At 43.6% G+C, this 16,093-nt stretch overlaps 1 protein-coding gene across 1 annotated transcript in view; it reads left to right on the forward strand.

Annotated features, from left to right (window-relative positions):
- st6galnac3 (ST6 (alpha-N-acetyl-neuraminyl-2,3-beta-galactosyl-1,3)-N-acetylgalactosaminide alpha-2,6-sialyltransferase 3) overlaps positions 1–16,093 on the forward strand; it is a 63,873-nt gene that overhangs the window by 27,757 nt on the left and 20,023 nt on the right. The window contains exon 3 of the mRNA XM_076295242.1: positions 7,135–7,544. Within this exon, the coding sequence (XP_076151357.1) occupies positions 7,135–7,544 (410 nt within the window). The remainder of the gene's footprint in view (positions 1–7,134; positions 7,545–16,093) is intronic.

Raw genomic sequence — 16,093 nt, forward strand, 5'->3', positions numbered from 1 at the left:
GTGTGTGTGTGTTTTCCCATCGCTCCTTTTCAGACGCGTACAGCGCTTATGCACAGGGGGAAGGGGGCGAGAAACCTGACATGTCAGCAAAAAGAGTTGCTTTACCTGACCAATGAATCATTCATAGAGCTTTGAAACATACCGTGGGTCATGCTGATCCCCTCGTGTCATTTGGAATCATAGATGAGGTGGCGTCCTCTTGACAGATTGCTGTGCAAGCTGCCAGCTTTCGTTAGGAAGGGATTGGGACACTCATAATACCGGTACATCTGCTGCAGTACTGTAATGTAGTGTAATGTAGTTTAGGTGGCCACTGTACAGTGGATGTCAAACCTGTGGTATGATGGTATCAGTGGGGCAGTGGATGCGTGTTTCATTAATCAGACAGCCGTCAGGGTTATCTTATTCGCTGCAGCTCATTTGAATTATATAGACTTGGTGTCGCATGTAATGAATATCTATGTGTCCACACACAGTGTGCCCTGATACTAGCTGCACAACCTGGTCCAACTTCAGCACATCGGAAATAGAGCAACTCCTTTTGGTTTGGATAGCTGGGAGTCTCTTTTGTTCACATGAAAACATAAAAAGTTGCCCTTTCGATCAGTTTTTGGTTTGTCGGTGCTAAACTATAATTTCCTTAATGCCATTCATTCACAGCACATCATTCTTGTGGTTTGACACAGTGACATTTACACAGACAGAAATATGTTGCCTGTCCTTTGGAAAAGAACAGGGCCATTTCCAAAGCCTCTCTATATGATTTATAACAATGAAGAAAATGAATTGTATGCTACAGCCACACACTTTTCTAAGTGCCTTTTATTTGGCCAATTATAAGTCCCCAAAGCATTTGCAGCATACAGTAATATGGCTCATCATTGCCATGGCATTATCAACACCCCCACACTCAATAAGTATAGAAAAAAGACTTCAACAGGATCTTCCCCTCTCTCTCTTTTTCTGTGTATGTCCTTATAAATCAGTAGCAGATTTCCACTCTGCAGTCTTGGTCGGAGGCTGAGCTCATAATGTTCTAATCATTCACTATTAATGAATAATGCTTTAAGCAATCTGATGAATCTCAAGGTTACCCGTGCCCCTCATGGCATAAATTAGTGATTGACGCGTGCGCTTCATCGAGCGCCTGCTCAAACTGCTTCTTGGTGTCTCTGATCGTTAAAGAAGTGTCCACGGTGTGAACTGCGCAGCAGGCGAGTCTTTGAAGCCAAAGGGCACGCTGATGGACGGCCTTGACTGAGGAGACGAGATGAGATGACGAAAAGGTTGTAGAGGTAGCGCACCACCTGGACCAGAGTGCTGGATTCAATTAGACTTCTTAGGACACAAACGGTTGTTCTGCAGGTCTGGTTGCATTGGGGCAGCCGTGGCCCACTGGTTAGCACTCTGGACTTGTAACCGGAGGGTTGCCGGTTCGAGCCCCGACCAGTGGGCCATGGCTGAAGTGCCCTTGAGCAAGGCACCTAACCCCTGACTGCTCCCCGAGCGCCGCTGTTGTTGCAGGCAGCTCACTGCGCCGGGATTAGTGTGTGCTTCACCTCACTGTGTGCTGTGTTTCACTAATTCACAGATTGGGTTAAATGCAGAGACCAAATTTCCCTCACGGGATCAAAAGAGTATATATACTTATACTATACTTATACATTGACGGGAACACAGGAAGTGCAAAAAAAGAGCTGGCAGACAGTCGCCGTGGGAACAGAGCAGACCTGTCCAAATTTAAAGGTGCAACCAATAATGCTAGGCTAATTCAGTAGATTGTCCCCTCATTTCACTAGCTGTCACTTCTGTGTGTGCACTCGTAAAAGCGGGTGTATGGACACAGCCCTGTAAATGAGAAACTCACTTGGGCAGAGCCATACACCATTCAAACTAATCAACATGTTCCTTCGGGAATGTAGTGTTTCCCACAGAATTAAATTTTATTTGTGGTGATAGGTTTGCAGAATTAACTTGAATGCAACAGTTTTTAACAAATTAGCGTATAGCGTGGTTATGATGCTAACCAGATTTAAGCACAATTTAGTACAACCTGGAAAATCATTGTGTGGTGGTCAATGTTGATATTGTGGTGGGCCACCACAAATAAGTCAATGTATGGGAATGTAGAAAGGAGAGGTTGTGCTCAAATATGAACAACCTTTGGCCAGAGTCAAAGGTTGTTCATATTTGAGCACAACCTCTTCTTACATGAAATTGTAACAAATAAAAGTAACTTTGGATGTGGTCAGTGTGTCTGTCGGACATCGCCAGAGTTTTAATACTTACTGCCCTATATCAAAAACCTTCAGACCTTCCTACAGTTTTCGAGTTAATTGCTATACATATGGTGCTAGGAGATTTCCAGCATGCTGCTCACTGTTTTTCTGCCAGTCTTGTTCAAAGTGAGTGTATAATTTATAAAGCATAGAAATGATCGATTGCCTCAGCAGCCTTGACTTATACAGTGAAAATATATAAAATAATTAATGGTTGCTTGTACCGTATACATGAATGATGCATTTGAACAACAGATTGATAGTTCATGAAATGGATTTTGAGGATTTCTTTCAGTTGAATTCCATATTTAGTTTCAGCCTGTTTGTAAGTATTGATCCGGATCCATTGCTTTGACGTGACAGCCTGATGCAAGCCCTGCATTCTGTCTCATCCTTGATGCATTTGAAAGACACAGAGCTGTCTCAAACTCTCAAGGCTGAGGTGTGAGTGTGTGTTTTCACCTGACAGCTGTGCACACACTGTCCTGTCCGCTGTCCTTCACCACACAGGAGGTGTGCTCATAACAGTACAGTTCAGTACAGCTGTCCTTCATCACACAGGAGATGTGCTCGTAACAGTACAGTCCAGTACAGCTGTGTGTTCTGAGTTCTGAAGGAAGAAGTGTACTAGACTTTCCCACACAGTACAGATTTTAAAAATATATATTTTTGGGCTTTATTCAGATAGGACAATAAAGAGTGGGGCTCGGATTGGAACCTGGGTCCCTGTGGGCACTTGGACATGTATGTGGTATAGATGCCCTGGACATGTATGTGGACATGGAAATGTATGTGGTATGTATGTGGTATAGATGCCCTGGCCACTTGCGCCATAGCTTTTTCCTTTCACGCACAGTTAGCGGCAGGATGCTAATCTCCCTCCTCTCCTCTCTACTCCTCTTCTCTTTCATCCTTTCCTTTCATGTCCTCTCCTCTTTTCTCTTGCTTCTCTGGCCTCTTCCCTCATTCCTACCTCATCCCTCCTTCCATCTCATCTCTCCCCTCCTCTCCTCTTCACTTCATCTTTTCCTTTGTTGCCCTCTTTCCCCCCCCCCTCCTCACTTCATCCTTTCTTTCGTTGTTCTCCCCTCTGTCCTCCTCTCCTTTGCCCCCCCCCCCCTCTCCTCTGCTCCCAACAGTGCATCCCCCGTGCTGGGTGCGACCGATCAATGTGCTCGGGCAGCTGTGAAAAATGGAGTTGTGTGACAGGCAGGGTGAGAGTGGGTGCTAATGGAAGGGCCTTTTGACAGCCCAAGGCTACGCCGATGTGCCTCTCCGCCAGCACACACCAGTGAGGGGTTACAAAACTGAGCACCAGCATGTGGTGTGTGTTGTCTGTTTTATTCCATTGGAGCTGTTTGGCAATGAGCACACTCTTTGCTTTCTCCAGCTATCAAGTAGTGACAGGATGTAACATGGCACCCAAAAAGTAAACCATATAGTAATATATTGTTTAACTCTTTCCAGTCCGCCAATGCACATAATGAGTACCTACGTACTGAAGATGCAAATGCTTGTCCTCTGCATTGAAAACACTTGAAATTCTTAAAAGTCTTAAAAGGTCTCTGAGACATGCATGATACCAAAAAATAGTGTGGTGTGCTAAAAGAGGTCAAAAGTCAAAATAAGGTGCACTCTTTCTTAGTGTATCTCAATGTGGGAGGTACCTGTATATATCTAGGGATAGGATCCCTTTTGCTGTGTTTTTATGCTATTGACTCTGTTTTTAACATAATCAGCTCTAAAAAGTGTAAAAAATAAGATATTAATATTGGTTGTATTGTATTGTGATTCTTTAATATTGTAGAGTATTTTCATAATGTCCATAGGAATACATTGGCAATGGTTTGGAGCATGTTGGCTCAAAGTTGTTTTTTGAGAGTTCCTTTTATCCAATTTCTGCCAAATTTGACTCTTATTTAGCCAGCAGATAAACGCAACTTTCTGCATTAACACTTTTTTTATAACATGCTGCATTTAAGCTGTAATGGATTTTACACTCAAAATTAGTGTATGAAATATGCACATTTTATGCAAATGAATGCAAATCAGTACATATAAATAATGCATTTCAAACATACATTTCTATAGTTCAACTATCAGGCTTCAAGGAAAAATAGATACCTTCCTGCTGATGTGCTTAGGTCACCAACAGTAGCAAGATATAGTAAAGGAGACATATTTCACCCAATTTTGCTCGGACGGGAAAGAGCTAAAGGTGTAGGCTACAAAATGGAGGTGAATTTCATTCGGGTATCCATGGTATTCGTGAGCCAACAGCGGGCATCACCATGACACTTCAGTATTCAGAAATATGTTTTTCTATTTATGGCTGAAGCTGTGTTGTATTGATTTTAATATGATGATAGACAGTGCCTGATGGATCCTAAGCCATGTAAAAGTAAACTTAAATATTTCTGTCAGGCATATATTATATAGAATATCCTATTTGTATCCAATAGAATATCCAAAATTGTCAACATTCCAAAAGAAATATAAGTTGAAGACTAGCCTGCTGAGACTGCACTAAGTTATTATGTGAACAGAATGGACAGAAGATGAAAACCGATCAGAAGTAGGGTTTCAGGAATAAGGTGGATAAATGGCTTGGTAAGAGATCTTTAAAGTAAGAAGGTGAAAGTGAGGAAATGTCTCCCTTAAAGCTCTCAGACTCTGTGCCTGAATTCAGGAGTGGGCTGAGCTGTTTTAGATTTGGAAACAGAATCATACATAATAGCTTCACATTTTCTTCAGGCACAGAGACTTTCCTTTCCTCTCCTTAATCGGTGTGTACAGTCATTCAATGTCATCAATGCAAAAGTTTGTCGGAGAGAAGAATCTCATCTTGCCCTCTGTCTCAACCTCAGCCCGTGTGCCTGTTTAGCATGGGGCATCTTGTCGCTCCTGATCACAGCGGAGATGATACATGGAGCTACTAATGGATGGCTGGCGTCACCAGCAAGCTGAGCGCACGCGGCCTTTTAATTGACGAACAAGCACGGGTCGATCAGCACTCTCTCCATCAGCCCTAGAGCCATACTAATTTGTTGTTCAATTCCGTAGATTAACCAAGCAGGGCAAACAATTGGTAATTTGTTCATGTGATGTGATTGCAATCTAGTGTCCCCGTGGTACATTAGCTGGCTAAATGCTGAGAACACAATCTAATGAATGTAATCTTATTTTTCTACACTGATTATAGCAATTTACTTTGGCCTGATAGGATATTTAAAGTTTCTTTGCATTTTTGATGCCCTTGGCTTGTTTATTCTGCATATATCCCAAGTGACACTAATCCATTTAAGAACTGAAAATTAACAAACCGTTTGTGTTATCTATTAGGTAACGCCTATACTCCCATGTCCCCATGTCCTTATTGTGACAAATATAGCATACCCTTTTCACGAACACACACTCAAGTATGGTGGGAGCCACAGTAAGAGTCTTTTGAAGTCAGTGTTTCAGGTTACACCATTTCTTTTCAAGGCAGTGTCACAATTTGGCCCCCATCTCAGATTGTACTGCTGCAAGGTTTTTGCCTTGGGAGTTGTCAGTGCCCGCTGATAAATCAAAGACAAAAGTGACAAGAGAGTGTCAGGGCCGTATTACTTCAGGCATTTCTCAATATGCGGCTGTCCTTGCAGTGGATGATTACCTCTGCTAAATCACAATTTGATGAATTTGATCAGCCTCTGAAGCTTTAACATTTAATGAAAGCCTATGAATCTGACAGCAGTGCATCAAAAGAACCCCTTCTGAATGCTAACTGAGTATCAACCTCTTTTTCTCCTCTTAGCTTTGAATTGGATGAAATGCGAAAGGGCTCTATGTGCCAGCCAGGTTACTGTGCTGAGACAGAATGACGGTTTGCTAAATGCACAAATCATGAGGTTACCTTCCATGTCTCTGGTCCTCAAAGGCAGTTCAGGAATGTTGTGTGTGGAGTTGACCAAAATGCTGCAAGAGTTGTGCTCGTATTGGTGTGTCAAAGGTATCCACATTGACTGTGGCCTCTGAGACTTTATCAGTAGCAGTATGGCATTAAACTAAACATTAGCTAAACACTAATTGCTATGTGCATTCCCTTCAACACTAATATAAACTGATGATGAATCTGATGCTGCTGCTTTTGCCAGACAGGAGCAAATGCTGACCATGTGTCTTTTCCCTCACAACTTTCCCAGGGAACAATGTGATACAAAAAACGACCAGGAGTGGTTGTGTGCTACTGGAAGCCAGGCTGCCTGTCTGCTATGAGCAACCAACCTGTGCCTATTACCCCACATAAACAACTTGCATTGCTTTAGAGTGAAGGGGGAACCTCACTAGCCATCACCAATCTGTAGCACCCACCTGGGTGATGCACAGCAAGCCATTATGTGCCAGAATGCTCACCACATACCAGCTTGAGGTGGAGTGTGAATGAGCCAATTACACTGGGGGGTGATTAGGGGGCCAGATTGAATGAGCCAGGTTGGGAATTTAGCCAGTGCACCGGGGAACCCCCTACTCTTTACAATAAGTGTCATGCGATCTTTAATGACCACAGTGAGGCAGCACCTCAGTTTAACATAGTGTGATCCTTAGGACTCCCTGTAGAATTAATCCATTTGTGTGGTCGGTGTGACGTCAAAATTGGGTTAAAACAAACCGTTTCAAAACCTGGTGGCAATCTATCGTGCACAAGATGTATGACCATTGATTTTCAATGATTTGCTTAAATTACTCAGAAACGTACTTCCAGTTACTCAGTGACCACACAAATGGACGATATGACGATGTGTTGAGTTGTGATGCCATTGTCTGCTCTAAGCTGTATGAGCTCCATGCTGACCCCCTCATGTTTCCCCCCCAGCCTCTGAAGCTGCACTGTGACGTGTGCAGCGTGGTGTCCAGCTCGGGCCAGATGTTGGGCCAGCAGGCGGGGGCCGAGATCGACCGCTCGTCCTGCATCTGGCGCATGAACAACGCGCCGACGCGGGGCTTTGAGCGCGACGTGGGCCGCCGCACCACGCTGCGGGTGGTCTCGCACACCAGCGTGCCGCTGCTCCTGCAGAAGCCGCACTATTTCTTCGGTCACGCCAACGACACGGTCTACGTGGTGTGGGGCCCGCTCCGGAACATGCGCAAGGACGGCAAGGGCATCGTGTACAACATGCTGAAGCAGGCGGCCGACAACTACCCGCAGGCGCGCATCTACGTCACCACCGAGGAGCGCATGAACTACTGCGACATGGTCTTCAAGAAGGAGACGGGCAAAGACCGGTGAGCATCCCTGAAGCGACATGTTAACCTGTCATTTCCTGTTTACCACACAGTGGTTATGATGTATCCTTGGCTATTCTAGAGCTGCGCTTTTTATAATTGGGAGCTGTGGGCCAGCCATCCCTTTCTTTGGTTGTATGGTCAGGCTTAAGGCTTAAAGGACTGTAGTGCGTGCTTGTGTTGAGTTGTATGGTCAGGCCTGAGGCTTAAAGGACTGTAGTGCGTGCTTGTGTTGAGTGCTGGCAGAAAGAAATGAGAGAAATGACTAACGGAACAATCCTTTTGATAATCCTTTCAAGTGTGTTGTATACGCCGTATCTCTCCCTCAGATGCGTGGGCTCTGTGTTTGCCTGCTCTGGTTGTGTTTGGAGCTTATGGTTCATAGCCAGGTGTGGTAGTAAGATTCATATCGCAGTGTTATTGCTGCATAGACGCATCACTCAGCTTGGCCAAGCATTATTGCCATGAGAGGATTGGGTACGAGTCTGTTACTGCTGTTGCAATATTACCGCTCACCACCGTCATCAATCCAAAACAATGTTCTCATAAATGTGCCATTTTGAATTTCTCACTGAATTATTGCGTTAGCCAACGCTCCTTGTGCCAATCTATGGAGAGTATAATATCCTTGGATTTATTTTCTTTTGCCTCATTTCTTCCACTCTCCTTTCGCCTCTGCCACTAACTCATTCTATCTTGCTCTCTTTATCTCTCTCTCTCTCTCTCTCTCTCTCTCTCTCTCTCCCATTCTTCCTGTTTACTCCACATTTTTCCAACAGGCCCTGCCAACACATGCTGTTGAGCCAGCAGACTTGCTGTATTTGTGTGAGCCTCTATATCCATGTCTTCTCCAGAGCAGGCGATAGACATGTCTGCCGTGCATCGGTTCGGGATTATTTCCTAGTCCTGAGTAAAGCACCCCTTTTCCCCAAGTGTAAACAAGCATCTTTTAGTGAACCTCTATTTCCTTTGCATACTCGCTGCCAGGAGACCATAGCAAGTGCATGTCACAGACTGTGAACAGATGTGCGTGTAATATGAGTTGTAAATCTGCCTTTAACAGAGTCCCATTTGGGAGGGTGGGTGTCAGGGAACAGTTGGCTGCAGAAGCCCCTTCTTGGAATTGAATTTGAGAGAGCAGCCATACTTAAATTCACCACCTGTGAGGGAAACATGCACCGGTGAGTCACCTATAAAGCAGCATGCTGCCAGGTATGCGTGGGACTTGCCGTGTTGCATGGCAATAGCATCCATTTTTCTCTATATTTGCATGGTGCTTCAATCTACAGAGCAGTGAAGTCTGTATTTCGTGTGTCTCTCTCAGGTGAAACTGGTATTTCCATAAGCCTCACTCTCCCTTTCACTCGTGACAATGCTTGCGGATCTTTGTGGCATTACAAATGGATCCTCGCTGTGATACAGAAGGCTCTCAGGAGGGCTTTATTTCCATCGCCATTTCCCTGTAGTATATACTCCAGTTACGTGTTTGCCATTTGAATAACCCAGTATAGCAAATCCATTCTGTTTTGTGCTCCGGAGACCAGGCTTCCATTGTCAGAGATCTGAACTCTGTAAAGCTCTTAAGAGCTGCACCGGTCCAGTCCCCAGAATGTTGGCACTACAGCGTAGCCACCAGCCACTGTGGATTAGGAGGAACATTCTGTGATCTTATCTGACTAGAGAGCATTTTGAATCATGCAGCCTGTTCAGATGTGTTTAGGCAGCCATCTTCCTCAGCCATATGTTAGTATGAGGGGAAGTCAGGCCAAGCTAATCAAGGTTGTTTAGCAGTTTTTTTTTTTCTTTATCCCAGCACTCATTTTAAAACTAAGGTGACAGAACCATAGATCATCTGATCAGTTTGAAATCACTCTGGTCATTATGAGAACACTACAGTTTATTTTCTCATAAAGCACAAGCTTTAGCTCGTCATATGGCGGACGATCCTCTGGTCATTTAAATGCATCTCCAGGGCTGTGGCGACAGCATTCAAACTTTTATTTCAGAAAAGCATGCAGAATATCTCTTCACCAGCCCCAAACAACCTGACTGAAATAGGTTTCAGCTATCATGTTGTGATATCACTGTGTGTGTGTGTGTGTGTGTGTGTGTATAAGAGAGAGAGAGAGAGAGTGAGAGAGTGAGAGTGTAGTTGTGCTTTGGTATCATCAATCGGTGGAATAAATAACCAAAGATATCCAGACTAAGTCCAGCCCACCAGGGAGGCCTGGGTTTCTCATGTCATTACTTATTTCCCCCACCACTTCCCCCATCCATCAGGAGGATTCTGACAGCATGCTCCTGCACCAGCGTCTGGGCAGAGTAGAGGCGGGCTTTTGGATGATGGAGAATGAGAGAGGGGATTTGGAGGCGGGGTGAGGGGGGCAGTGAACGCAAACACGCACAGGGACCCTATTACTCTGGGTGTCAGGGCTCCATCTCGCTGATTGGGGCGGCGCAGTGGCGTGGATGTGTGATGACGGGCCTAATGAAGCTGATGATGAGTGGCATTGCAGCAGGCCCCCACCGGGGAGTCGTCCCCGGCCCGCTGGGCCGGCCCTGCCCAGCGTTCCCCGAGCCCGTCTGACCACCTCCAGCTCCTCCTCAACGCCGCAGGCAGGCATAGATCAGCCCTCATTACGGAGAGTATCACTGTATCTGCTATCTATCACATGCCTTTGATCGGTGTAATAGCCCCATCGCGAATGGACAGTGAATGTTCTGAAGACAGTGGTTTTGAGAGCACACAGTTATGCAAAATTAGATCTCATTTTGAGTGTTTGGATAACTAGTTGAATAACTATGAAAGCACTTTAAGCACCCAACCACTGAGAACAATGAAAAAATTAAAAACACAGAACTAGAATCAAGTCAGCTCTCTGTTTCAGCAGACGGACAGATGGGTCTTCAAGTGTCTGCTTCTCAGTATGGGCCTGTCTCTCCCAGTCTCAGGCTTGGGCCACCTCTGCAGCACAAAAGACAGGCCAACCAATCGTAGAATTCAACAAGATTTAGCGCCATGTTCCTCAAGCAAACCTTTCCAAAAAGCACTGCCAAGCATTTTTTTTATTCATGCTGTGGCCCAAGCAGAGAAGTGGTTGCCAGTGGTCAATTTGTTAATCGTACCACCTTACTGGCTCCTGGTATTGAAATGAGCCAGAAAACGTAGGAAATAGCTACCGAATAAGGTCTAACAATTGACTGGAATGGGAGTACATCCAGGACAAAATTGCTTTAATAGAAAGACATTGTAAAGACCCCTATTGGAGAATTAGGTGCTTGTTTTCCCCAAGAAGAGCATGACCTCCCTGTCTGAACTATGCTGCAAACCGATCCAAGGTGCACAGTGTGGCTGTAGAGGTCCCCAGTCAGCCTAAGAGCCCATCTGTGTTGACTCAGCGTATGCTCATGCAGCTCTGTGGAGACCGTAATGGGCAGCCCTATCTGCCAACGCCCGGGGATTCACAGAGAACTCTAATTATCCTGATTGCTATGTGAGTGGAATTAGAAACTATAGCATTTGCTTACTCAGATAGATTAGATGCGCGCGCACACACACACACACACGCACATTGCAGTGTGTGACGGATTATTATTAACATGTCATTCTTGGGAAATTAATCTAGATTGGTCTTGAGTGTCAAGATCTTATGGCTAGATCTTGTTGTGTGAGCTTTTTTTTTCTCCCTTTCTCTCTCTCTCTCTCTCTCTCTCTCACACACACACATACACACACAGACACACACACACACGTTGCACGCGTTGGAGCCCTGTGAAGTGCACAGACGAGAATGCCACCGGCAGTGTTTACCATGATGAGCGAGGACCTTCCTGAACTGCGTTATCAGAACATCGGTGTTCCTTGCTGCTCCCTGTCAGCAGGTTTAAGGGTTACCCAGTGAACCATGTGCAGATAACGCATAAGACAGCGTTCTTGGATGATGCTGTTGTCTTGGTGTTTCACAGCCCAAGCCTGCCGTGTCTGATGCTCTGCCTGCAGTAGATTTAGCGATACATGGTGCTACATACAGTCGGCCTTATCTCCAAAATCTGTTTTTTTCTTCTGACACTTTACATTAATCATTTAGCCCAGTAGCTGCGATGCTCTTCTCCAGGGCAGACTGTGGGAGTGAATGCATGCCTCACATTAATATCAGTACTCATACATCTTGGCAAAATTAAGCCATGACTTTAGTGTCACACATTGAAAAAAAATAGCCCATTGGATTTAGTTCATTTTAATATGAACATCCGTTGCACATAAATTAAATGTCTAAAATGAATACAGCTTTTCTCTTTCGGTTTTAAAAATTGATTCATGCTGTGGTGACCGAATTTGTGCAACTAATTCCAATAAAATAGTTAAGGGGGGCTGCACTGGCTGGCTTTGATTATTGGAGAGTTACAACCCCCCAACACTATCATATGTTACGCTTATCAACTTTTGGCAACATTGATATCTGCTTGATTATCTCAGTGTTCTTGTAAAGGCTTATGGTAACACATTGGAGTGGTGCCACCAAGGGATCCCATGTGATCATTTGCCCTCCAGGTTCAGAAGTTACGTAGGTGTTTCACACTCATCTCACATAATGCTGTTGGATAAGCTCACTGCTGTGCCAAAACATGTTAGAACAACGTAATAGCATGGTGTTTTAAAGAGAAACATGTTAGGTCAACAAAATAGCATTTTGTTTTAAAGAGAAACATGTTAGGTCAACGTAATAGCATTGTGTTTTAAAGAGAAACATGTTAGGTCAAAGAATAGCATTGTGTTTTAAAGAGAAACATTACTAGTGTAATTCCATGTTTTGTGGTTTAGTAACTCTAACAGCCCCTCTTTGCCTTTTTTACAGTGTATGTCACCTTACATGATTCAATCAGATAAATGGAATGCTCAATTGGAATGACTATTCTAACAAAGAGGTTGTGCTTTATGCAAAACTAGACTGCTTTATGTATTGTGGTTTTGTAAATGGGACAGACCTAACTTTCACTTTCTTACAGTGCATTACTAACACAATGCACTGTTCTGTGTACTAAACGTACTGGACAAGCATATGTAGATGAGCCCACATTATGAAACCAAGTCATGGATGTGGCCCAATCAAAGGCATGTATTTTGAGACACGCAGATTCAAACCGCAAAAAGGATTTTGTTTATAGTCTTGAATTATGATGATATCCTGCTCATTACGTAAGCAAGCTTTAATCCTTGGAAGTATGTGTTTATGAGAACGGAATCCCTGTCACTGCTCTTTATTTCCGGATTGATTTTTAGATAAGAGAGGACATAGCTCGATGTGAGCTTTTACTGAGCTTGTATTAAGTGGTTGAGGGTGGCTGTTGTTTTCCAAACAGGAATTATGAGCCTTTTTGCTGCAGATTAGCAGGAACACATTCGTGTTTACATAATGATCTTACACGAACTGTTACACAAACTGTGGTAGGTTTGCTTGACGTTCACCAGCCTACAAGTTCCTGCATGAGGAAAAAGTGCTGGTGCATGCTCCATTCCGAGAGACGTTGCTGTTGAGATTAGGGCTGCACAATTAATCGAATTTTAATCACGATCACGATTTTGGCTTCCCACGATCAAATTTGCGTGATGAGCGACATTAAAAATGCGTGCTCTATCCATAGAACCAACCTGGCAACCCATAGAACGCTCCGCTACAAAACAAATGAAGCGCTCCTTAAACTTGTCTGACCATGTGCCTGCATGCAGCCTACCAATGACAGCTGTTCCCTGCACTGCTAGCTCAGTTTGGATGCACTGTGGACTAATAGCATTATGTTAACTATTAGTAGGCTAGTTAGATTATACAAAAAAACGACGATCAAAAATCAAATGTGTGGTATGTGTGGCGCAGCAGAAGGCAGCTTGTCCCCCGAAACGGATCATCCGTTGTTCGAAAATCAGCAGGGCTCTCAACTCATACCGTGAAACACATCACATGACGTAAACCACACATGCCTTTTTTTTTCACGTTCATTTTTAGTCCTTGTTTGCTTCCTCCGATATAGCCTATAATAAGAGTTGACTAACGACGGGATCCGTGGATTGATTCATGTAGGCCTATTGTATAAGCTACATGTGCAACCTACAATGCATATGCGTTTCAAGACACAGCTACGCAAAACGAGTGAATAATGAAAATGTAGCCTACACGTCAGTGGTTTACATATCAACGACAGGGGTGTCCAAACTGCGGCCCGCCACGCACTTTAATCCGGCCCGCCGAGCATTTATTAGTTTATCATAGGCTGCTCTCTATTTCTTTCCAGCGATAGACAACGTTGTGGTCAACTTTAGGCTACTGCAAACTGCTTTACACTCTTCTTAGACAACGTTTACAATGTCAGTATCAAAACAGTTTGTTACATCGAGATAGATAGTATCTCCATAGCAGCAGATCTAACTATGTTATGCTACTCCATTTGGGAACGTATTTGAGTGCACGAGAGGGAGAGAGCGCGATGGCAACAGTAGTTCCCACTATTATAAACTGTAAGAGGACACAGCCATAGGCACAGCACTAGCCATAGCGAAGAGTCTTAAAGTGACAGTGCACCATTTATAAATGATTTAAACAGCATCAAATTAACAGTATTTCTTAAGAAATTAAGTTGTCATTTAAATAATACAACATGTTATTATTATTAATTATTATTATTATTATTATTATTATTATTATTATTATTATTATTAGTGTGTGGCCCGCCGGCCAATTTTCAAGTTTGGAAACCCCTGGACTAAGCGATTAAACTCAGGAACAAGAAGCAGAGCTTAACTGGCTAATGGGGAGCGTTGGGAGGAATCCCGGTGGGCCGTTAACGTTTCCCCAAATATTAACAAAGTAGCATGCACAAAAAATTTGTTTGGAAGTCGCAGTCAAGTCTATATTTGCAGTAATTTAGGGGAGAAAATGTGAAGGGAAGAATTTGGATGAGCCAGATAGCAAGTCCAATATGTTTAGGGAAAAAATATTTTTGTCACTAAAATTAATTAATAATCGTGATAAATAATCGTGATCTCAATATTGATCAAAATAATCATGATTATCATTTTGGCCATAATCGTGCAGCCCTAGTTGAGATGCTCTCTTTTGTGCAGCACGTCAGAGCACCTGGACATGTAGCATCCTTTTACTCACAACATGGCGTGCTCTTTATCTTAATGAGAGCTCCATCCTTCATCCTTGCAGTAGGAGAGCTCTTGCTGTCAGTGTAGCACTCAATGGATGTGGACGGCAGGTCCTTGCTGTTCTTGCCATCGCTCATCATCTCTGTGTCAGTATCTGTCCGTTCTGAAAGGCTGTCATCACTCTCTCTGTCTTTCTTTTCTCTCTTTCTTTTTCTTTCTCAATCTCTCTCTTCCTCTCTTTCTCTCACTCATTTACTCCTACCTTTTCCAACCACTTTTCAAACCACTTTTTTTCCAACCCCTGCAGCTTTGCTAAAAGGTACATTTCCTTCATTGAGAGCCTGTCACCTCCATTTAGGTAAATACATTTCACAGTCATTTAAGTCCAAACTCTGTGCAGTGAGGACCGCTGGCCAGTGCTGTAAGCTATGCACCTTTTTGTCTCAAATGTCTAATGTGACAAATGTGATTACAAGCAGTGTGCAATCAGTTAGTCTGCATACGCACACACAGTGTCAGAATGGACTTTCACAGAGGATGAGACTTCTTTCTTGTCTTGTAGTCAGAGCATTTTCTTTCTGCCATGTATGGGGGCTCTGTACCTCTGAGGAACTACAAGCCATATTAATGTGTGCCTGTCAGAGGCACAGTCAGCAGCCAGGGAAGTTGGTTATGGTAAACTGATCACCCATTGCACTCTCTCAGATATGGCATCACAGTCACCTCTTCTCTCTGCTTTTCAGGGGCATTGGACTTTCAGCTCCAAACTGGAGTGTTATCGGATTTAGCAACTTAAATAAAATGGGCCAACTTTTACCATGTCAACACATTCTGACCCAGCGCTGTGACACAATGTCATACATTTAGATTACACACAGCTCAGAATAAGCTGATGGGAGCTGGTCGGAAATGTCCCTCTCCTCATGTTTGGATTCTACTCAAGTGCAGCAGGTAGCAAGTGTTGCCAGTGGGTGATAGTGCAAAATGCAACATTTATCCAGTGTTTTAGTAGGGAGAGATAAACATAGCATCTCATCCAAAGGAGGTTACAATAATTTAACTCCCCACAGATGTAATACTTTTATTTAATATCCCAATCACATTTTCATGAAACAGTTTCATTCAAAAAGCAGTCTTTAGATTGGGTAAAAAAAAAAAAACTCTTTTCATGCTATTTTATAAATGATGAGTAAGTTGTCACGGTTGTGCAGGAGGACCCAAATGCAAGACTCCAATAGGCAGAATTACAGACAAAAACACGATTTATTTTAGCACGAACTTAACAATTAGACTTACTTACATATACATACTGTATGGGCTTTGACAAGACAAACAGAGAGACGAGCCGACAGGGAACAGAGAAACAGGAGGGTAGAAATACACATACCAATTAACAGAAAGA

Source organism: Alosa pseudoharengus, unplaced genomic scaffold, assembly GCF_046254945.1.
Source record: "Alosa pseudoharengus isolate Yale_2024_CS ecotype anadromous, Long Island Sound unplaced genomic scaffold, YU_APseudo_1.1 YU_APseudo_1.1_scf_2, whole genome shotgun sequence".
Classification (NCBI taxonomy): Eukaryota; Metazoa; Chordata; class Actinopteri; order Clupeiformes; family Clupeidae; genus Alosa; species Alosa pseudoharengus.